The sequence below is a fragment of the Canis aureus genome, chromosome 30 (assembly GCF_053574225.1).
Source record: "Canis aureus isolate CA01 chromosome 30, VMU_Caureus_v.1.0, whole genome shotgun sequence".
NCBI classification, from domain to species: domain Eukaryota; kingdom Metazoa; phylum Chordata; class Mammalia; order Carnivora; family Canidae; genus Canis; species Canis aureus.
Genome location: NC_135640.1, coordinates 33100669 through 33126137, shown reverse-complemented (window position 1 = coordinate 33126137; position 25469 = coordinate 33100669). Strand labels below are relative to the sequence as shown.

The 25469-nt window shown below is 36.6% G+C and overlaps 1 protein-coding gene across 6 annotated transcripts in view; it reads right to left on the bottom strand.

The window, feature by feature from the left end:
* The window catches only part of ITSN1 (intersectin 1), a 216032-nt gene that overhangs the window by 134683 nt on the left and 55880 nt on the right, over nucleotides 1-25469 (bottom strand). For all 6 annotated transcript variants that reach the window (XR_013368767.1, XM_077879070.1, XM_077879068.1 and 3 more), the window contains exons 2-4: nucleotides 12857-12916; nucleotides 10480-10572; nucleotides 9216-9279 (exon numbers count right to left, since the gene is read on the bottom strand). Coding sequence is in view for 5 of the 6 variants with exons in the window: in XM_077879070.1 (XP_077735196.1) it covers nucleotides 9216-9279; nucleotides 10480-10572; nucleotides 12857-12884 (185 nt within the window). In the remaining variant the exon portion in view is untranslated. The remainder of the gene's footprint in view (nucleotides 1-9215; nucleotides 9280-10479; nucleotides 10573-12856; nucleotides 12917-25469) is intronic.

Below are 25469 nucleotides of genomic sequence, written 5' to 3'. Positions count from 1 at the left end.
CAATGAGTATTTTTGTCCCCGGATTTTAATTTTCCTTTTTTTTTTTTTTTTAAATTGAAGTAGATTTGTTACATTAGTTTCAGGTGCAATGAGTTTTAATGTATATTCTCTCAAATATGGGGTTTGCAAGTGGAAATGACTTTATGCAAACCACAACTGTGCATATTCACAATTAACCTCTCTGCATGAAAAATGTTCATCCAGATTTCATTTTAGTCTAAATATTAAACATGTTAAGATGCTTTAACTTATTCTCTATGTCTCTGCCTCTCTGTCTCTCATGAATAAAACCTTTATAAATAAATAAATGAATGAATGAATGAATGAATGAATGAATGAAAGAAATAAAGCAAGCCACATCTAGGTAGTGCCCAAAAGACAATTAACTTTCATAGAACATATCCTATATTGCCGGAGTTAACTCAGGGAAAGAAAACATGAAACACAATGAAAAGCATGACTTACAACAAAGGTTAAAAATCGTTGGTAGCACAGAAAGTTGTAAGAGTCAACACCATTCTTTTAGAAGTTAGAAAAAGTCATCAAGTGGGAGATAGGCTACAGAAATCACATTTGTGCTTCAGGCAGGAGCACACCGGGGCCCTCCTGCAGTCAATGATCCCCTTTGGCAAACCTCACCAGGCTAATCCAATTCCTTTCACCAATAGTGAGCCTGAGGCTCATTTTTCATATGGTACATGAATTACTCATTCACATCCTTTGCTAATGTTTTTTGATGGACTGCATGTCATTTTCTTGTCAGTCTACAAGAGCTTACTGTATATTAGGTCTTCACTGTTTATCTGTCAATGGTGGACTTTTAAAATTTCATTAGTTCATTCATTTGTGAATAATATCTTTACTAATAGAAATTCTACAATTTTAAATCATATGATTTCACTTACATGTGGAATTCAAAAGAACGAAACAAACAAAGTAAAACAGAAACAGACATAAATACAGAGAAACTGGTGGTTGCCAGGGGAGCAGAGTGGGGAGATGCATAAAATAGGCAAAGGGGATTAAAAGGTACAAACTTCCAGCTATAAGATAAATTAAGTACACCACAGGAAATATAGTCAATAGTACTGTAAGAACTCTCTGATGACAGTTGGTAACTACACTCATCATGGTGATCATCTTGTAATGTACACAAATCATCAAGGCACATTATATGCTTGAAACTAATATAATACTACTTTAATTAACTAATTCAGCCTCTTCTCATGGAACTAAAGAATACTTTTGCTGTGTATTAAATGTTCATCTGAAGTGAAACCTATTTCTGGACTATCTACTCAGACCAATTCCCAGTTCAATATGACAATGATCTGATCACACTGGCTCCATGAATGTTCTGGTATCTGGCAAGACATAACTTCTTGGGGCGCCTGGGTAGCTCAGTTGGTTAAGCACCCAACTCTTGATTAGATCATTTTCTTCATGTAGTTACTTTTCTTTTTTAAAATATTTTATTGATTGATTGATTGATATGAGAGACAGAGGGTATGTGCAAGCAGGGGGAAGGGCAGAAAGAGAAGAAAAAAGAAAATCTCAACCATGCTTCATACTGAGCATACAGCCTGATGATGGGCCTGATCCCATGACCTTGATGATCATGATCTGAGCCAAAACCAAGAGTCGGACACTTAATGGAGACACCCAGATGTCCCAGTTACTTCTATTAAATGTATTCTTAGGAGTTTTATAAATTTCCATCATTATTTAAAATGGAACATTTCCCCATTTCCATATTTCAGTGCATTGAGAAAAATTTTACTTTTAATAATCATTTATGCTATATTCAGCTATCTTATCAAACTTCTATACATATTACTTCTTTAACCTAAAATCTCTTAGGTTTACTAGGTTTACCATCACATAACTAACAAAAAAGAGAGTTAACTTTCGTTTCCAATATTTATACACTTCCTCTTTTTTATTGGTCTTACTGTCTCTAAGACATCATTGAAATGTGTGAGCATCCTGCTAAGTTATGGGTTTCAGTGAAAGGGCTAGAGTGTTTGTTTAGAATAATATTTGGTAGTGATCTTTAGAAAGTAACCTGATATATTTAAAAAGCTTCCTTTCTACATATTAGAAATAGTTACTATAAATAAATATATATATATATAGTTTTTTTTTTTTAAATCAAATGCCTACTCAGCATCTGCTATTCTGATCACACTTCCTTTTATCTGTTGCTAAAATATTGAGAAAATGCCTTGATTCTGAACCAAACTTGCACTCCTGGCATTAACTCCAGTTGGCCAGAGTTGTAAATACATTGTGATATTCTATTTACTAAGATTTTGTTTTGATTTTTATACCTATATTCATAACAGAGACTGGTCTCTGGTTATTTTATTTTTAGAACTATCTTTCATGTTTTATAAAGGAAGTTAAATAGGTAAAATGAGAGGGTGAACTTTCTTTTTGCTTAGTTTTTAAAAAAGATATTCAGTTATATCAAGTGGTTCTTGGGAGAAAAAGAAAACTTGCCAATAATCAATGTCAACATGCATACTTAAAAAGAAAAATCAAGCAGAGTCTTACATTCTATTCCCCACATCACTGCCCACCCCCACCAAACACATTTTCTAATGAGAAACAAATATCTAATGTGGAATAATGACTTGTTGGGGGAGAGGAGACTTTCTAATATACTGTAAACTTCTAAAATAGAAGAATTTCATGTTTCTAAAAACCTTCCACTGACGTGCTTCAGTGGGAGAGGAAAGGAGACATGGAATTCTCAAATTCCAGATGAATGACTTTAAGTCACCCACCACAATCCCACATTTTTTTCTGAGAATTTTACGTGATCTTTCTTAAAACTTTTATTTCTCAACTAACAAAACATTAAATATTGGGACTCATCCATAGTGAAAACTCAAAGGACTTTATGCAAATATGATAGTTAATGCTACAAAGCTCAGCTTTCTCCCCACTCCCCTCTCCCAATGAAAGAGCTGGAATACTGGAAGAGCTGAAATTCTAGTTCTCAAGATTTCTCTGCAAAAAAGCCTCAGATCTGCCATCCACTTTCACTTCCCATCTATAGTTTACTCATTTCTAATAATCCCCCAAAAGACGAACTAAAAGCCTAGGAATCCTAAAATTAAATTCACAAAACTTCCAAGGTGAAAAAAATAACATGTGCAAAAAAGAAGTATATGTCAAATTATTGTATATGACTCTTAAAAACCAACTGATCCTAAATATATAGCATACATACATACATAGCAATAGGCAGAGCTGAAATGAGAGGGGGACCATAAGTATACTGAAATCTGAAGGGACAAATAAACCATGTATCACTCACACACACCATAGGTAGCAAAAAGTGTTGCAACTCCAAATGAAGGGAATCTCGCCACATCTATAGAACTACCTAGGAGTTTACTCTTTGACCCAGCAAATCCACTTATAGCAATTTACCCTGAAGATACACCAAGAATATATGAAAAAAAAAACTATGTTTTAGCTCATTATTACATTATTGGAAATAACTGAAACACACAGGAGACTGGTTAAATACACTAAGGTGTATCTTCTACCATGGGTACCATGTTCCTGTAGGAAAAAAAGAGAGAGAGGGACATCTGGGTGGCTCAGTGGTTGAGGGCTGCCTTCAACTCAGGGCGTGATCCAATGTCTGGGGATTGTCCCACATCAGGCTCCCCGCATGGAGCCTGCATCTCTCTCTGCCTATGTCTCTGCCTCTCTGTCTCTCATGAATAAATAAATAAAATCTTTAAAAAGAGAGAGAGAGAGAGAGAGAGAGAGAGATATCTATGGAATGATATGAGTGATTTCCAGAATGTGTTAAGTGAGAAAAGCAGAAGACAAAAGAACATTCATGTCTGGTAACCTTTTAAGTAAGAAGAAAGAGGAAGTAAAATAGATACGCACACATGATATATTATGAGGCTACTTTTTTTCCACAAAAATAAACAGAGGAAGGATGATAAGAAACTAAATAGATGCACACAGGGATGAAGGGACAGCACAAGCAGTGACATTTCTGAGTTCCCTTTTGTTATAGTGTTGGCTTTTGGAACTTTGTTACTGTGTGACATATTTAGAAATAAAATTAAGTCCACAAAGAAAGGAGATCTCTAAACTGAATGAAAACAAAAACAAATGCTGTTGGTTTGATTTGTTTTTTTAACACAGGAGTAACAGAGTACTTCATGTATCCTCAGTCTATAACTGTAAGTACTCCTGAACTCCACAGTCTGCTTGTGCGGGTTGCAGACTTGAGTGTGGCAATGGTGAAAGTACTCCTTTGTTCTAGGTACCTCTGCTCCCACATCTCATTCCTGCCCTGGAGCTGGAAGCCTGTAGGTCTCTAGGGGCCCATCTCATCCACAGAGGATGCTCACATGATGCTCAGCGCTCAATGCACAGATCAATCCAGCCTATGCACTGATTCATTCATTCGTTCATTCATTCATTTATTCATCCAACAAATAATTTTTGAAGATACGGACCTACTGCAGTGTAGGCACTTCCTGAATTGGTGTTAGCACTATGAATAAGAAAGAGAAGGTTACTGCCCTCACAGAGATGGTATTTGAGTACAAGCAACCACTAAACAAGAAAACTAATCAAATTCTTCCCCATGATGGTTCATGCTGTTCAGAAATAAAATGAGGTCATGGGAAAGAGAAGATGGAGGGCAGGAGCAGGTGGGCAAACGGAACCACTTTAGACAAGTGGTCAGGAAGTACTTCTCTGAAACCTGAAGGGTAATCAGCTAGTTAGCTGTGTGAGAATCTTGAAAAACTGCATTACATATTACAGGAAGAGGAAATACCAAGTACAATGACCCAGAGGCAAGAAAGAGCCTGGCCCATTTAAGCAGAGAGAGAAGGTCAGCAAAACTAGAATACAAAAATTGAGGAAGAGAGGGGTGCAAAATAAGAGATGAAAAAAAGGCGAGAATCAGCTCAGGTTGGGCCTTGTAGCCTTGATAGATAGGACTTTCGGTTTTCTTCTCAATGGGGAGTTTAAAATGGATTTACTTTTTACAAAGAGAGTGTGGGTGCTATATGGAGAATGAAATCTAAACTTGGGGCAAGTGTGAAAGACTCCAGTTGAAATGGTGACCAGTGAGCCCAAGTGGGATGACAAATGAGGACAATAGCAACGGAGACAGGAAGAAATGGTCAGACTGGGGAGAAAAGTCTGTAAATGGAGCCAAAAGAGTGCACTAATAGACTGAATGTGTAGCTTGAGGAACAGAAAGGAATCAAGCATGCCTCCCAGCAGCTGGACAGATCCTCAATGCCATCCACTGAGGATGGATAGGATGAGAGACAGAGGGGATGAGGGATGAAGGGGACAAGGCATGGAAGAGAGGGGAACAAGAAGAGTCCAGGATGCCTAATTCCTTCCTTCCTTCCTCCCTCCCTTCCTTCCTTCCTTCCTCCCTCCCTTCCTTCCTCCCTCCCTTCCTCCCTCCCTCCCTCCCTTCCTCCATTCCTTTCTTTTTTTGTGAGTTTGGCAAATTAATCTTGCTGGGGGCTGAAGGCTCTTCTCACAGAAACACAGTAGTGTCCTAAGACACTAGATGTTATACAGCTGTTGGCCCTGCCCCCATGGCCCCATCCTTGAACAGATCACCAAGCTGTTCTCATATTTGCATTTATGTCTCTGGTTTCTGCCTTTTCTCCCAGAGTCTGCTTCTGGGTAGGCCTGCCTTCTCCTCATTTCTCTCCTTAGAAGACTCAAATCTCCATTTTTGTGGCCTCTACTGGCTCTGATGCGATAGCCTTCTTCTTTCAGCCTCTTTTTATTTCCTGGACCATCAAGGTTCCTGTCTGCCCCCCTCTGCTTTCTTCTCTTCCCTCTGCACACGTAGGCCAACACTGGAACAACTTTAAGTATCCAAAGTTGCCAAAATGATACAGGATGTTTGCCAGTTTCCTTCTAGTTCCTTATTAGTAAGACAATTTCTAGGAAGCTGTTCCACCTTTGGCCACTGTTACAATTTGGCATTACACACACTGACATGAGTCCATCCTCTGAGAATTCAGGTTTTCCTGTATTATTAGTTGGAAATTAGATTGGATAGATAAGGAGCTCCAAAGTATGAGTAGGTTATAGTTTAAAGTTCACAAACTAGAGGAGCTTGGGTGGCTTAGTTGGCTAAGCATCTGACTCTTGATCTTTGCTCACGTCTTGATCTCAGAGTTGTGTGTTCACGCCCCGTGTTGGACTCCACGCTGGGGATGGAGCCTACTTTAAAAAAGATAAAAAAAAATAAAAATAAAAATAAAAAATAAAAAATAAAAAAGATAAATGAATATAAGTTCACTTATAGTGAACTGGAATACAATTTCTACCTGGCACAAAAATTGTACAGGTTTGTAACACATATTTCCCAGGAGTCCCTATCACTCATAGATATGAACTGATATCCACAGAATAGAAAGAAAGGCCCAGAGAGATAGAGAATATTATAGTTCCTCTCAATCCAAAATTTTCTTCTCCCCCATATGACTGACAAAGGGACTGCCCAAACTTTCTGACTCAAACCCATTCCTCTTTCTACCAAAAGGGGAATTGGCTTTCCCTGGGACCCCAGCAGAAAAACTATTAGGAAAACACAAGATTAACATGAGAGACAGGGAGTGAAAACTATTCCATTTGATCAACTGTTACTATTTATACATTTAAAAATCTAACTTTGAAGAGGTCAAGTATTTATTACTCAGGGTTACTAAGTGAGTAAGTATCAGAGGTAGAGCTGAAAGACAGATCTAACTCATACTTTGCACTACATTATTCCATCATCTTAGCAGGACATCTGCGGTTCATGAAATCAATGATTCCTCAAAGATTATTTCTTTTGAGAAAAGATACCTAGAGGCTTGCTTCCCTCCTCCCAATAACAATTCATGATAAAAGGAAAATACACCATCACAAATTCATTAAGAAAATATCAGCAAAAATTAGACAACAGTTTTGACTCAAGCAAGACTGCCAATTCATCACCTTTACTGTTAATAAAAACTTTCACCATAAAAATAGTAAGTTGGAAAAATGACCTTAATATGCTTAGCCAAAAACATTTTGGAAAGCTAACAACTGTCTTAATTGGGGGAAAAAAGTGAAATTTACTGGATAATACTTTATTTTTCTCCATAACACTTATTATCATGTGACAATTTTTATACTGCTATTAATTATATCCTTTCACCAGATTGCAATTTCTATGAAAGCAAAGATTCTATTTTGTTCACTGCTTTGTCCCAAGCACCTACAATAGTAACTGACCCATAGAAGACATTCAATAAATATTTTTCCATTGTTGAATGAAAAAATGGGAGATTTTCTCACAGCAGATATGCATCGTAAAACTGCTTCTTCAGGCAGCCCGGTTGGCTCAGCCGTTTAGCGCCGCCTTCAGCCTGGGGTGTGATCTTGGAGACCTGGGATCAAGTCCTGCGTTGGGCTCCCTGCATGGAGCCTGCTTCTCCCTCTCCCTCTTGTGTCTGTGCCTCTCTCCCTGTGTCTCTCATGAATAAATAAATAAAATCTTAAAACAAAAACAAAAACTGCTTCTTGAATGAACATTCATAAATTAGAAATATAGAAGCAGAATTCAATGGAAGAAGCTATGTCCAGTAAACAAAGGCCCTAGTGAGTGACCTTGATCGCCGGTGTGAAGTACAATCATACCAGAACACAAAGCAAAAGAAAGCTTCTTACAGTTAACACACATGTCCCATGTCTCTCGAATTTAAACTCGGGCATTTAAGTGCCAGGTCAGTGCCCCCCGTGCTCACATGAGCATGAGTTCTTGCTCTCCTCCCCTCTGCCTCCCCACCCCTTGCAAACCTTTCATTTTATTTTAAAAATAATTCCAAAACCTTGGTTATGTGACTTTCCCAGCTGAAAGTAGATCAGAAGTAAGAGCTAGAAGGGCATCACAGGAGGAGGCTCACCAATTGAAGAGACGGCCTGGCGGCCAATATGCTGACAACCAGGAAAAAACATAAAGCAGACACCAAAAAAAGCACAGGAATCTGGTATCATTTAGTTTCAATTCAAATTTACCCGTATACAAATAGATGTATTTCCCATGAGAGCGTTGCTATTCAGAACACAGTAAATGATTTTCATACTGATGACACTGGTCATCAAGCTTAGGCTACATTCTTTAGACTCTGCTTGAAGGCAAGAAGGGACAATGTTGATCTTTATCAATTTCCATTAAATTGTAAGAAAGGTCGATCATTTTGGGGGACAAGCAATTAGCTGGACAATTTAGTTATGGGGCCTACCCAGTCCCTCATGATGACACAGGTACCGTTTCGAGTTTCGTTTTGAGGGTCTATTACACATCCCACACTAAGTCCTTTATATACAGTTTCTCTGCTAATCTTCTCAACAACCCTGCCAGGAAAATATATCTGCCCATTTTCTAGATTAGAAAACAGAGGTCAGAGAGCATGAATACATGTTCAAATCATAAAGACCGAATGTAGTACAGCTGGAATTCAAACAAGGGTCTATGACTACAAACCCTGTGCTCTTTGTACTACGCAGAAAGATGCCCCCACAACACTAACAAGCCCTGGAAATGAAGTATTAATTGCAAGAACTGCATGGTGCAGGAAAATGTGATTTCCTGGCAACAGACCTCAGCATGGCATAACCAAAATCATGAACCTAAAATCCAAAATTACATTTGCCACTCTTTTCTATGGTCCCTTTCTCTCCTATGAGCTCAAAAGACTGAATGCTTTTTTGTGATAGTTAATCAAGGAATTCAATGGTGTTTATTATGCCTTTACCTTGTACAACACTGTAATAAATACGAGTTATTTCACTCGCGGCCCTCCAATATTTCTTTACTTTTTAGTCAAATAACATACACGACCACTACATTATAAAGCAAGAAATGTGGGACATTCAGGTGAGTATGGGTGATGTAGATGAAGCTAAAACAAACTGATGAGAAAATATCAAACTGTTGATTTCTCCACTGGAAATTCAATTTTTTGATCCTGTAAATGTCACCACTTTTTCTTTTTTTCTCCTAACATTCCACATTAGAAAGATAATTTTTCAGAAGTATTCTCTGGTAAGAAGTAGTAGAATATTTCAGACTAGAGATTTATGTTTGCCTTCAAGATCTTAAGAAATGATACTACTGGAATATTTTATGTTACCTTCTGCTATGTGAAGTTCCAACTTACCATATCTGTGCTAAAACAGGTTGAGGTAACCCAGATTGAAAAAAAAAGTTTCTAGCTTGATCACCTGTAAATTAATTAGAAAAAGTTTCAGAAAAAAAACGAGCAGCTGACAGAGATTTTCTTATAGCACAATTATAAAAATAAGAAAGAGGTTAGTAATTCTGCAAATACTGAATTAAATATATGTTAAAAGCCAAATAGTTAAGTTTATAAGCAACAGCAAAATGAATCCATCAGATTCACTCATGAATTCACTGACTTTAGAACTTAACACTTTAAAAAAACCATCTCAAAAAAGGGACTATCATGTGATTGTCCACTTTAGTTCACCTGCTAATAATTAAGATGGGAATAAGTTGACAAATGACAAAGCACATCTACAGGGATCCTCAAGCAACTGATGACTCACACTTCTACTTTTTTAGGTTCTCTGCTATTCCTAATATCTACACTTCAAACTGTCAGTGTTTCTGCTACATTAATGGGGGAAAAGTAATGATTACACGAGTCACATCAACAATTAAGAATGAATTATTTAAAGAGAACTGTGATATACACACACAAAAACAAGTCACCAGGAAATCTAGATCCCATTTTTTCTAAAGCTATCTCCTGAAAAGTAACCAAACAAGGCAGGGCGCCTGGGTAGCTCAGTAGGTTAAATGACAGATTGACTCTTGGTTTCAACTGGGGTCATGATCTCAGGGTCCTGGGATCTGCCCCATTTCTGGCTCCTTGCTCAGCACAGTCTGCTTTTCCTCCCCTCCCTCAACTCATGCGCATGCTCTCTTTCACTCTCTCTCTCTAAAATGAATAAATAAATCTTAAAAAAAAAAACACACACAAAAGAAAAGGCAAAGTACAAAAGGAACTTCAGGATATAACATGAGAATTCTGTTTGTTTTTTTTTAATATTCAGAATCTGTTCATTTATTTACATTTCCCAAACCAGTTCAAGATCAGAATTAAACAAACATTTTAGCTCAAGGACCACAGTTCATTGGTTTACTACTTAAAGAATATGATCCACTGACCTTTACCAATTCCCATCAGTGATATACCTAAAACAAGTGGCTTGATATCCGTTATAGAATGTAAACAGGTTTGAATGCAATATAGGAAAAGCAACTGAAAGAAAATAGGCCCAACACTAAGGCAGATGTCCCCTTGGTCATATGTGTCCACCTCAGGTTTGTGTAATAGATTTCCCACAGATATATGCACTACTGATAAGTAAAAACATAAAAATACTGATTCCGATTACCAGTAATAAATCCAGATATTGGCTTTAAACTATGGAACTGTTGATCATGCTTTGCTCTTTCTTCTACAGTTATGGCCCAGATATCCAGGCTGCCTACAACCCAAAGAAAAAACAAAGAAATTATTCAATGAGAAAAGAGTAACAAAGTGCTCACATGCATTATTTCCCTAGTACTTTCAGATTTTTTTCAGTATGTTATCAATTATTTGATTAACATCAATTTGTCCTCAGAAATTATGCATATAAATTAGAAAATTAAGAGTAGGGATGCCTGAGTGGCTCAGTGGTTGAGCATTTGCCTTGGGCTCAGGGCATGATCCCGGGGTCCTGGCGGGGAGCTTGCCTCTACCTCTGCCTCTCTACCTCTGTCTCCCATGAATAAATAAATAAAATCGTTAAAAATAAAAAAAAATTAAAACAGGCAAAAATAAAAATGATACTGGCACATATTCTTTATTTTTAAAAAAACCTGTCCTATAATCTTATAGTTAGGAAGACTGTATAAAAACATAAGTTAATAGGCACTTATTTACATAAACTCAAGAAACAAGTGAATTTAAAACTACAATCTCAGGTTTATTAAATGTTACAGGAGAAAGTTATAAGAGAAGCAGTGCTTCACAATTCATATCCTATCCTATGTGATTCCATGAAATCTTTTTGGAATGACATATTGAAATACTACTGGACTGTGGTGATAATTACACAACTCTGTAAAGTTACTAAAAGCCACTGACTTTTACAGTTAAAACTGGTGAATTTTATGATACGTAAAGTATACCTCAATAAAGATGCATTTAAAAGTGAGTATCCTGGAAAAAAAATAAAGGCAAACCAAAGAGAATGATATTTGGGTTTTCCTTCACTTTCAGCTCAAAGACTGACCAGATTGTCCCCCCCCACACACTTCACTTTAGTCCTAGGTCTCCTCAATGTCATCAAAATAATTTTAGACTACACAGATGGAAGACCGTCAAAAGTTCAGATACTTTCCAAAAAGTTGGGAATAGGCCATATGTATGTTTCATACAAAATATGAATGTGACCAGCACAAAAGCAAGATGTCTGAACATCACATGTCCCCTCTATGTTGTCTGGTAGGACAGCAACAGGAAGGGTGGGATTTATTCAGTCACTGAAAACATTTACTGGCTGCCTCATATAGGCCAGGCACTGTGTCAGATATCAGAGACATCATAGTGCCTGAAACAGCTATGATCCCTTCACTCAGAGGCCTCATAATCCTGCAACTTGTACTGCCCTGTCAAATTTAAACCTAGAATTATAAACAAAAGCAAAAGCAAAAACACAACAGAACACAAACCTGCCCAGGAATTAACAAGAGGGATAAAAATAAAACAATAATGCTAATGGTTTTGAAAAGTTTACAGAGTTCTGTACTGGAATTTCATGGGGGCTTTAACAGATGTGATCAGAAGGGTGGTGATTTGTGCCTCACTCTCCTCATGACTGGATTAGACAGTTGCCAAAAGACAGTCATAATAATGGCACCTTCCCTTAAAAAAAAAAAAAATTGGCCAGTAAGCAAAACTAATATTTAACACTTTTATCATAATATTAGGAAAAATTACCTGAAAAAAAATTTTATGCAGATTGATACGTTTCAGGCAGATAAAGTAAAACAAACAAAAATGTCCTGCTTCCAATTCAGGCTTTGGGAAAAAATACAGAATAAACGACCCGGTCGCTTCCACAAGTACAATGCAAAGAGAAAACAGTGAAAGGCGCAGGAAACATGTGAACTGTGAGCAATGTTTGGATCCTGATTTGAACTGACACACCATAACAAAAAAGGTCTGAAGACCTTCAGGGAAACTATAACACTAATGTGATAGTTAAGAATATTATGGAATTACTGTGAATTTTATAGGTGTGATTAATGGTATCGTAGTTATGTCTTTAAGAGAGTTCATGTCTCTCAGAAACACACACTAAAATATGTGTAGATGAAATGATATGATGCCTGGGAAATGTTTCCAAGGAATCCAGATGAAACAATATTAAAAATATGGTCTCGGGCGGGTGCCTGGGTGGCTCAGTTGGTTAAAGGTCTGCTTTCGGCTTAAATCATGATACCAGAGTCCTAGGGTTGAGCCCTCATGTTGCCTAGGGCTCCCTGCTCAGCAGGGAGTCTGCTTCTGCCCTCTGTTTCTCCCTCTGCCCCTCCCCATGCTTGCTCTCTCTCTCAAATAAAATCTTAAAAAAAAAAAAAAAAATGTTCTCAGGGATCCTGGCTGGCTCAGTCGGTAGAGCATGCAACTCTTGATCTCAGGGTCATTGGGATGGAGCCTATTAAAACAAAAAGAAGAAAGTAAGTCTTGAATACATTAAAAAAAGAAAATCTTTAAAAACTTACCTCCAAAAGGTGTTGGAAACTGAGCCATGGTTCTGTCACTTTTACCTTGCTAATCGACGCCTGTAATTGAAACGCAACATTTAAGTTTCTGAAAATTTCATTCCTATATACTTATAAACACACTAAAACATTGTTTTCAATGATAAGAAACAGAGTAGTGCCAGCGCTGGGGAACAGCACCACAAATGGAAGTTACAAGGAAAAGGTTCATTCATTAATTTCTGAAGCTCCTTAGCGCCAGGTACACTGACAGGTACTGGGGAATGTTGATGCAAGACTCTGGAAACAAGAAGCTTTCATTGGATACTACTGGCTCAGGGCAGCCTGTTGTATCACTAATATTGTATTTGTTACTCTTTAAATATATGTTTTTCTTAGCCATCTACATATATACCAGCGCATCTACTTGGTGGTTGTAACACCGGCTTCTTTTAATGAGCACTTAGTACATGCTGCACACTGTTGTAGGTGCTTAATAGCTCTTCCTCCTTCATCATCACAGCCCTTATGATACAGGTGAGACAGACCAGTATTTCCACCCCTTATTCCAGAGGAGGAAAATGAGAATCAGATAGATGAAGTCATTTGAGCAATACCACACATTTGGTGACGGAGCACGATCTGAGCAGGGCCAGCAATCGCCACAGCCTGTGTTCCACTCCCGAAAAACACTGGTAATTTTGCAAAAGGTGGTAAATAATGTATAATGTACTAATGTCTGTCCAAAATACCCAACGCAACCCCAACACTCCAAAATCCCCATCAGGCATTATTTGTTCATGAACAGCCAATGTGAAACCAACCCTGTCTTCTTCCTCAACAAAAATACTCCAAAAGTAATGAATATTTTCATGATGCAAATAGTAGATGCAAATAGTTAAAAAAACGACTATTAAATATTTATAAACATTTAGATTTTTAAAATGACAGTCCCTTGCCCTAATACTCTTCAATTTCATATTCCAATCCGTCCATGGATTTCTTTTTTTTAATACTGCCAAAATCCCAGGGTCCTAGGATTGAGCCCTCAGGTTGCCTAGGGCTCTTTTATACTGCCAAAAGCTTTCTTGTCCTTAACTCTATTTCTAGTACTCTATTTTTTTTCATAATGGGCACAACATCTTTTACCCTTTTGATGTGTTTTTGTTTTTGTGAGGAGGGTATTTTGTTCTTTAATTTTCTTTTTTTTAAAGATTTTATTTATTTATTCATGAGAAACAGAGAAGGGCAGAGACATAAGCAGAGAGAGAAGCAGGCTCCCTGCAGGGAGCCCGATGTGGCACTGGATCCCAGGACCCCAGAATCACGACCTGAGCCAAAGGCAGATGGCTCAACCACTGAGCCACCCAGTTGCCCCTGTTCTTTCATTTTCTTGCTTCTTATTCATTTAATTCCTGTTTTGTTTGTTGGTTGATTGCTTTGTGTCTCTCACTTTTGAGGCTTTCCTCATATATCTGGTGATCGACCCCTGGGTGCTCCTTCATACTTAAAAGTAAGGCATTAAAAAATGGGTGTGGGTGCCAGGTCTATTGACTGATGTGCTTCTATACACAATGGTCAAATGTGCCCAGTCACCTTTCACTGGGAGACCTCCAAATGTCAATATGCAGAGGTCTCTTTGTTGAAGTTGCTCAGTTTTGCCAGACAGAAGTGTATGGGAAGGTGCTGGCTTTGGAGGAGCAGAAAAGAAAGGAGAAAATGAAGGGGCCTACACTTCCATGTGTACACGAGCACATACTCCCTTTATTTTCAACCCCAAGCTCACTCTTCTGTCAGGAGCATCTCTGGTTCTAATGCTCTCATCCCATCTCCCCAGGAAAAATGGGACTGAAGAAGTCACCTATCTCCTGGGAATGCAGGAGAAGACATCCCAAAAGATCTCGATACAAATTTTTAAAGAATTTCCATTTCACCTCCAAAACTGACCTCTGCCTGCAGCAGCCACCAAACACTCTGAAGCCTATCAAGACATTACTGGAAACAGCTGACTTGTACCCCATCTCATCTATATTGTCTCTCTGCAGGCATTAGGTTGCACCTTTCTCTAAACTCACTTACCACTCCATTCACTCTTTGGTTCTAGAAAATTCTTAAAACCCTTTGTTCACTATCTTTTCCATTCTATCTTTCTCCCTGTGAGTTAATATCTGCTAGGTTTCCTTTGTGTTCACTGCAGACTTTATGGAAGAAAACACATGTGGTCAAGCTGCCATATTTAAGTGAGGGTCTCTGGATCCAGTTCTGAAGCAGGCTACTTCTCACTGCCAATTCTCTTTAGAAACTATGACTGCTATTCTCTTTTCACTATTTCTCATTCAATACATTGTGTAGGGAAGCTTGACAATTTTCCAAAAAAATACATTTTTAAAGATTTTATTTATTTATATGAGAGAGAAAGACAAAGGATGGAAGGAGGAACAGAGGAAGAGGGACAAGCAGACTCCCAACTGAGTGTGGAGCCTGACAAGGGGCTTGATCCCAGGACCCTGAGATCAAGACCTGAGCTAAAATCAAAAGTCACTCAACCAAATGAGGCACCCTGATAATTTTCCAGAAAATTTTAATGTGTTTCATCTTACTTAATCTTCATAATGCTCTTAAAACTGACAGATCATACCTCTTTTTTGTTGAGCTTTACAAAAGCAGTAAGCTCTTATTCCTAAAAGCAGAGTAATGCAAATATTTCATATACATAATATGAGAAAACATTCTGTCCTGATCTATTTCCATTCTTTACTATTTATTGCAAAATAAAGTTATTGATTTAACTATCTTCTTGGTACCCAGCCAATTTACACATTTTCTTATCCGTGCTAAGTCTCTCAGATGAGTCTCTCGGGTTTTCTAGATCTATATCCTCTGGGAATAAAGAATTTAAGCTTATGTTATTTGCCTAAACCAATAAAGCTAAGCTATACAATAGCTGGGACAGCAGGAATTTTTATATTGCCCCTGACTTTCATGGTGATGGTTTTGGTATTTCACAACTAATGAAATAGGTTTTGAATAGTTATGTTTGCTGTTGTATTCTGGTAAATAGCTTTTACCATGTTTAGGCAGTTTCCTAGTATTATTTGACTTAAAGTTTTCATTAGAAATGACTGCTAAATTTGTTCAGAGTGTTTAATAAGATGACCATGTATTTCTTTCTAAAGTAGCATACTAAATTATAGTAATATATTTCTAGTACAAACTATCCTAGAATTTATGTAAAAACCCAACTTAGATATGCATGTCACTCTTTTACTACATAACAGGATCCAATTTGCTCGTATTTTTCCTTTAGAATTTTTGCTTAAGTGTTTTTTAAAATATATATTTATTTATTTATTTATTCATGAGAGACACAGAGAGAGAGAGAGAGAGAGAGGCAGAGACAGGCAGAGGGAGAAGCAGGATCCATGAAGGGAGCCCGATGTGGGACTCGATCCCAGGACTCCAGGATCACGCCCCGGGCCAAAGGCAGAGCCATCCAGGCATCCTTTAAGTGTTATGTCTTAATTCTATGCAACAGAGAATCTAGAGAAAATGGATGTATTTCTACTTCACTGTATATTTCCAAAATGATCTTTTAAAAAGGCATAATACCAAGAAATAACTGGAAATGTAAAGATGTAACAGTAAAAAGATCCCAAGAAAAAATAATCTTAGGGGTGTGTTTGAGCTAGCCTTCAAGGAACAAATAGTCCTTTTACTAAAACCATTCCTGGAGAAAGATCAAATAAATAGTCCTCAATTCAGGTTATGAAATTAGCATCATCGATACTAATCCATAATAATAAAAGTATAGACTACTGTCACTGTTCTGTAGATAAAATAATTATATGCCTCACTTTAAATATTTCACAGCTATTGTGAAAGAATCACAGACAAAGTATAACAAGCCCTAGGTTCCAAAGGATATTATAATCATCATCAGCTCCTTGTGAGGCATTTAAGAGCATTTGCTGTTTACCATTCTTCCTAGATTTCAGGAAATAATTCCCCATCCTCTGTGAACCTTTTCTGCAAAAACATTCACCTATTACGAACATTAGATAAACCCTGTCTTCAGGCCCTTTTACTCCCTCCCTCTCTGCTTCCCATTCATCTTATATCCATTAGTGACAACGGAATGCACTGCAACCCCAGCTTGTGCCTGACACCTGTCAACTAATGCCCTTCTGTCTCTTTCCCCCTCATTTAAAAGCCCTGTTCCTTAATTGTCACTGGTCTCAGTTGGATACTGGTAAGAATGGACCTAATAAAAACTAAATCACCTTGAAGTGTGAAGAAGATGTATCTCCTAGACTTATTTACTAACACAAAAGTCCAAATGCTGCCTTAAGGATAAAGTTGGAATAGTCCCACATACATTTCTTTTAACCACAGGTACTTCAAATGCCATTCACAGCTAGGTTCCCCTCAGACCCAAGACAAAGATAGTAACACAGAGATGAAGCAAACGAATCGAATCTTACAATCCCACCTTCTTTTCAGTTCTATGCTATACAGACGAAACATGGTGATAACATCTTGGTTCAAGGTATTTTGTTACTATTTTTATATATATTGGTTGCATGTATTACTGTAATTTGAAAAAATAAAATAATTTATGAAAACAAATACCACATATCTAAGATTTCTAAGTGTCAAAAATCAGAGTTCTAGTTTGGCTATGGTTATATATATATATATATATATATATATATATACACACACACACACACACACACACACGCCCACTACAATTCCTGTCCCACTTAAAACTAAAAACTGGGCAAAAAGTTTAAAAAGCAACTCCCTGAAGACAGTAAGAAGTAAAGAAAAGTAGATTTTAGAAGAGAGGCAAAAGCTCCCCTCACTTTGTTCACTTTTCTCTAGTAGCTATGCCCCAAGGGTGGGCCCAGACATGAAGTTACACAGTGAAGCTGAGGTGCAAACAGTAAAGCTCTGATAGAAACCCAGTCCTTCTGGCCAAAGGAACTAAAAAAAAAAAGGGCCTCTGTGGGCAGGGAGTGTGAGGATCACGTAATTCTATAAATGAACTCCCATGAGACTCAGGCTCACACCTGAGCTGCAGGACAAAACAAAAGCAGCACAGCAAAAGTCTCGAAAACGGATCTGACAATGGAACCTCTGTGTGCCAACAGCAGACAGAACTTGTAGTTTGAAACTAATCAGGATGAAGACCTGCTCAAACAAACACTGGCACTGTGCAGGGGATTACCACAGCGCACAGAACCTAACAGGAAATCCACAATATCCAGGATGTAATCCAAAATTACTCGACATACAAAGAACCAGGAGAATCTCACAAATTCTCAAAGAAAGTTTGTAATCTCAACAGATCCCAAATCTTAGATTATACAAATACTGAAATAATCACAAAGGCTTTTTAGAGCAGCTATTATCCCTATGTTCCATGAGGTAAAGGTAAACACAAATAAAATGAATGAAAACACACATGGTCTCCGCAGAGAAGAGAAAGCTAGTTTAAAAAGAGCAGCCCCGGGTGGCTCAGCCGTTTAGCGCCGCCTTTGGCCTAGGGTATGATCCTGCAGACCCGGGATTGAGTCCCACGTCAGGTTCCCTGCATGGAGCCTGCTTTCTCCCTCTGCCTGTATCTGTGCCTCTCTCTGTATGTTTCTCTTGAATAAATAAAATCTTAAAAAAAAAAAAATCAAATGGAAATTTTCGAGAGAAACTTAGACCTTCAAGAATGAAGAGCAACAGAAATGGTAAATATCTAGGTAAATATAAAATTATATTTTTCTTATAAAGCTCCATAAGATATGTAGACTGTTGAAAGAAAATATTGTAACACTGTCTAGCAGGGCTTTCAATGTATATTAATGTAATACCTAGGATAACTTTAATAGAAAGGTCTATGGAGTAAGAGTAAGGGCCTTATATGGTTGCAAGCCTTCAGCATTTTATTTGAAGTAACATAATATTACCTCTAAACGAAATCTAAGAAAACTAGATAGATATATATTTAATCCCTATAGTACTTCAAAAAATAAAAATAAAAACACAGAAATATATCCAAAAAGTCAATAGATAAATGAAATTGAATATTAAAAATTACTCAAATAATTTTTAAAAGGCAAAGAGTAGAAGAATAAAAAACAGAGAGAATAAACAAAACAATCAATAAAATGGCAGATCTAATTATAACATACCAATAATTACATTAAATGTTAATGGTCTCAATACTGAAGAAGATAACAGCTGAGGGGAAAAAAGCAATGTAAACTAGAAGTAGAAAGAAGGAAATAATAAAGATAAGAGCAGATTTTTAAAAATTGTTTTTAAAAGACAATAGAAAAAATTAATGAAACCAAAATCTGGTTCCTTGAAGAAAAAAAAAAGACAAACCCTTACTGAGACTAATTAAAATAGAGAAGACAAATCAGATCAAAATTACCATCAATCCTACATTAAACATTAAACATTCAAAGGGTAAGAAACACTAAAAATAACCTTATGACAACAAATTTGACAATATGAATGAACAAATTCTTGGAAAATAAAACTTACTAAAATTGATTCAAGGAGAAAAAGAATAATATCCAAATATTCCTATGTTTATTAAAGAACTGATTTTATTAATAGAACCCAACAAAGAAAACTGCATTCTCAGATGGTTTCACCAGTGAATTCTATCAGTCAAGGAAAAAACAATACAAAAACTATGCAAACTTTTTCAAACAACAGAAGAATCAGTGCCCAACTTGAGTTTTGAAGCCATTATAATTCTAATAACCTGACAGATATTACCACAAAAAAATTATAAGACCCTAAGTAGTACAGATGCCAAAATCCTTCAGAGAAGATATTAAAAACTGAAACTTAATAATACATAAAAAGGATAATAAAATGACCAAGTAGGGTTTATCCCAGAAATGCAAGATTTGCTTACATTGCTGATAATCAGTTAATATAATTTACCATATCAAAAGGATAAAGCAAAAAACCTCAATATGATTATTTCAATAAATGTGGGGAGAAAAGCTTTTGACAAAAACTCAAACCCAATAATGATAAAAATTCTCAGAAAACTAGGATTAGCAGGAACCTTCCTCAGACACAGAACACCTATGAAAACTGACAGCTAACATCATAACTAATGGTTTAAGACTGAATTTCTCCCAATGAGATAAGAAGTAAGGGATATCTGCTTTTATCACTCCTATTCAACATTGTTCTGGAGGTTCTAAGCCTCTGAAATAAGGTATGAAAAACAAAAATAACAGCCAAAAAGATTGCAAAAGAACAAAATAAAACTCTCTGTACTTACAGAAAATCCCAAGGAATCTACTAAATACTATAATAAGTAAATTTACCAAATTCTGATTTTGTGTGATATAACAAAATTGCAAGATAGAAAGTTAATATGCTGGAAACAAATGATTGGAAAGTGAAATTAGACAAACAATCCTATTTACAGTAGAGTGCCAAAAAAAATGCACACTTCTATGTATAAATTTAACAAAAGACATCTAGGGATGCCTGGCTGGCTCAGTCTATAAAGCTTGTGACTCTTGATCATGAGTTCAAGTCCCACGTTGGGCATAGAGCTTACTTAAAAAATAAAACAAACAAAGCAAAAGAAAACCAAGGCATCTACATTGAACACTACAAAATACTGAGGTGGGGGAATAAAGACCAATATAAAGAGAGATGTACTAAGTTCATGGATTGGAAAATTCAATATTGTTAAAACTGCAATTTTTTCCAAATGGGTGTGTATATTCAAAGCAATTCTAATAAAAACTACAGCAGGCTTTTTAGTAGAAACGAAATAAGCTGATATTAAATTTACATTGAAATGAAAAAGACCTAGAATAACCAGAGCAGTTTTTAAAAAGAACAAAATTGGATAATTTACTCTACCTGATTCCAAGATTTACTATGAAGCAACAGTAATCAAGACCTTTGGAACAGGTATAAAGGGAGACACACCAGATCAATGGAACAGAAAACAAGAGTTCAGAAATAGACTTATACATGTTTGATGAATTCATTTTTAGTAAAGAAGCAAAGGCAAATCACTGGAGAGAAAAAAAAAAAAAAGTCTTTTCAACAAACAGAAATAGATTAATGGGATGCCCATGTGGAAAAAAAGAAAAAGAACACTGATCTTAACTTCATATTATACATAAAAATTAACTCAAAAAGGGTCAAAATTTTAAAATTTAAATTTGAACTAATTTAAAACCATACAGTTTAACATTAAAATTCTAAAAGATGGGAGAACACCTTCATAACCTTAGGCTAGACAATAATTTTTTAGGACACAAATTGCATGATTTATTTACAAAAAGGGAAGGGTGGGCTTCATCAAAATGAAAGTAAACTCTTCAAAAGTACCCTTAAAGGGTAGCCTGGGTGGCTCTGTGGTTTAGCGCCGCCTTTGGCCCAGGGCATGATCCTGGAGACCCGGGCATGGAACCTGCTTCTCCCTCTGCCTGTGTCTCTGCCTCTCTCTCTCTGTCTCTCATGAATAAATAAATAAAATTTAAAAACAAAACAAGTACCACTAAAAAGACAAAAAGGCCAGCCATAAAGAAGGAAAAAAAAAATTGCAATACAATCATCAGAAAAAAGAACTATATTCAGAGTATATAAGGAACTCTTACAACTTAAAAATAAGAAGAGTATTTGCTTATAGTTCACCAGAGCTTGCTTAACCTGAATTGCATTTCTTCTGTTCCACGATAAGTACTTTTTTTTTACTTTATTATTATTTTTTTTAACCGTATCAGCCAATAGCGAAGCACAGAACTTCACAGTGGTTGTTTCTTTCTTTTTTTTTTTTTTTTAAGATTTTATTTTTATTCATGATAGACAGGGGTGGGGGTGGGGGTGTTGCAGAAGCAGGCTCCATGGGGGGAGTCTGACACGGGAGTGAATCCCAGGACTCCAGGATCACGCCCTGGGCCAAAGGCAGGCGCTAAACCGCTGAGGCACTCAGGGATCGCTTTTTTACTTTATTTTTTTTTTATTTTTTTAATTTTTTTAATTTTTTTTAATAAATCTTTTTTTTTTAATTTTTATTTATTATTTATGATAGTCACACAGAGAGAGGAGAGAGAGAGGCAGAGACACAGGCAGAGGGAGAAGCAGGCTCCATGCACCAGGAGCCCGACGTGGGATTCGATCCCGGGTCTCCAGGATCGCGCCCTGGGCCAAAGGCAGGCGCTAAACCACTGCGCCACCCAGGGATCCCCTTTTTTTTACTTTAAAAAAAAATTTGAGTCAAACAACTCAGTGAGAAAATGGTCAAAAGGTATGATCAGACACTTCACAAAATAATTTATAGAAAAGGCCAAATTAACACATGGAAGGATGCTCAACATTACGGACCATTAGGGAAATTAAATTGCAACAATATGCCACCATATTTACACTAGGGTGCCAAACACGAAAAAGACCAACCACACCAGGTGCTAGCAAGGATCCATCCTCATGTACCGCTGACAGGAATATAAGATGGGTACAACCACATGGAAAAATATACTTTTCTTAAAAAGTTTTACAAGAGTGCCTGGATGGCTCAGTTGATTAAATGTTTGACTCTTCATTTCTGCTGGGATCTTGATCTCAGGGTCATGAGTTCAAGCACTGCGCATTAGAGAGCTCTCCATGTGTTGCCCAGCATGAAGCCTACTTAAGAAAGAAAAAAAAAGGTTGTACAGTCCATTGGACCGAGCCACTTTAATTCTAGGTATTTAGCTAAAAGAAATGAACTTTTATGACCACACAAAGATTTCTATACAAGCATTCACAGGAGTATTAATTTTAGAAGCCAAAACTGGAAACCCAAATGTCAGTCAATTGATAAATGGATAGGTAGTGACCTATCTGTTAACACTACCTAGCAATAAAAAGGAACCAACTGGTGCTACAAGCTGTAATATGCATGAATGTCAAATTACTATGCTAAGCAAAAAAGCCATGGATGTACATATATACTATATAACTACATTTCTGTAAAAATTCTAGCGAATATAAACTATAGTGACAGAAAACTAGTCAGGACTCGGCAGGAGATGTGAGTAAAGGAAGGGACAGGTTACAAAGGTATAATGAGGCACAAAGAAACTTTGGGGAAAGGTGATGGTTTCATAGGTAATTATATATATCAAAACTGATCAAATAGCAAACTTTAAACATATGGAGTTTAGTATAGCTAAATTATATCTTGATAAAGTTGAAAAGAGTCACAAGCCGTACACACAAAAATCCCATGAATAAAAGTCAAGAGTTTTGCAACCCTAACAGTTCAATACAAATTAGAATATCTATGTTGGAATATCATGTGAGAGAGGTACTTATTCCCAATAACTCCTGAGAAGTATTTTATCATTAAAAACAACAAAAAGGCAACTTTAAGTTCAACTTAAAAACTTAATTGAAGGGGGATGCCTGGGTGGCTCAGCAGTTGAGTGTCTGCCTTTGGCTCAGGGAATGAGCCTGTTTCTTCCTCTGCCTAGTCTCTGTCTCTTTGGGTCTCTCATGAATAAATAAATAAAATCTTTTAAAAAACTTGAAGAGACAGAACAAATGACAAACAAGGGTTTTGGGCAAGAATATTTAATATAATTAAGTGATAGATATTTGGTTATTATTATGAATCCTTAATAACATTATTTAATAAGGATGACAAAGAGATTTATTTTTAAAAAGTTTTTTATTTTTTACAGAGCTGGTGTGGGATGGGGATAGTCTACATTAATTGAAACCAAAATGCTTTACCAGAAAATAGAAAGTACTCATCTTAATCTTAACATGTCCAGTGTATTTTGTAATGAATGCTTTTGCTAAATACACAAAGGCCAGTGGGTTTTCCAAATACTTTCATGACCAAATAATAAATGCACGTAACAGCTATATTTTGATTTTCAATTTCACTGAAGTGGGGAAAAAACTCTAGAAAGTGTAGGATAAAAGCCAGGTATTCTTACAAATGTCATCAATTAAAAACTGGTCCATCTTTAAAAAAAATTAAAAAGTAAAAAGATAATAAAACTGGTCAATCTCTGTAAACACAGATCAAATTCTGCATCTATCCTAATGTAGATTAAGTAAAAAAAAAAAACATCAAAGTATTTTTAAGTATATAAACAAAATTAGAATACGATGTAAGAGTAGACATGAATGAAGCCTCACAGAATTAGCATTTGGTTTGTGTGAGGAAAATATATATACCCCCAGAGGCAAATCATAAAAGCTTTTCGGAAAAGAAATGTATTCACTGCCATAACTATAAAAATAAATTAAAATATATCGTTAAAACACAAATTTAGAATGATAGGAGAGATATAAACTTCAGTCCTTCCATCTCTAAAGTAATAACATTTGGGCTAGATATTTTAGTAAGGCCTTTTCATTCAAATTTCCAGAGTATAAATCCTTTCTAGATGCAGTCAAATTTTCAAATGTTAAGATAACTGAAAAAGAGTTAGTTTTTTGACTGTTGAGTCTGAGCATTAGCATATTTAACATTTTCATATTCTTCTCATTTATGATCAGATAATCATTTCTATTTAGATATTATTTGAAGATAAGCCTTTATACCTTTCAAAGATCTTCTCTCTTTAAGGTCTTACTCATTTACTCAGAAAAAGGTTTTATTCCCACAGACAACATAAAGCTATACTAATCTAATACATAAACAACAGGCTTGTGTCAGTAGTTTTTATCTCCTCATTGAAACATTTCAAGGTTATCCTAAAAGAGCTGATTTCTAAATCCTCATCTCATTCAAACGATATCATGAAGCTCTACTCCCAGAATCAAAGCTAATGGTCTACACATTATGCCAAGATTAAGGAGTCTGCTTACGTGAGGAATAATTAGCATGATCCTTGCTATTAAGATGTTTACAGGAGCACCTGAGTGGCTAAGTCAGTTAAGCGTCTGACTCTTGATTCTGCTCAGGTGGTGGGATAGATCCCCACATCAGGCTCTGGGCACAGCATGATGTTCGCTTTGGATTCTTTCTCCCTCCCTCTCCCCTCATACCCCTCCTTGCTCGCTCACTCTCTCTCTAAAATAAATAAATAAAATCTAGGGGTGCCTGGGTAGTTCAGTTGGTTAAGCATCTGCCTTTGGCTCAGGTCATGATCCTGGAGTCCCGAAATCAAGCCCCACATAAGGCTCCCTGCTCAGCTAGGAGTATGCTTCTACCTCTCCCTATGCCCAACCCCGCTTCTCTCACTCATTCACTCTCCCACTTTCAAATAAATAAATGAATAAAATCTTTAAAAATAAATAAAATATTTATAAATAAACAAAATCTTTTTTAAAAGTAGTTTACAATTGGGGTACCTGGGTGATCAATTGGTTGAACTATTGATTTCACCTCAGGTCATGATCTCAGAGACTTGGGATTAAGCCCAGGGTCAGGCTCTGTGCTCAGTGGGGGAGTCTGCTTGAGGACTCTCTTTCTCTCTCCCACTTCCCTCCCCCATCACACACATGTCCACTCTAATAAACAAATAAATCTTTAAAAAAAAAAAGGTCTACAATTAACTTATACAGCCCAATAGCAAAAACACAAACAACTCAATTAAAAAATTAAGCAGTCTAGATTCAATGCAACATTAAAATATCAACAGCATTT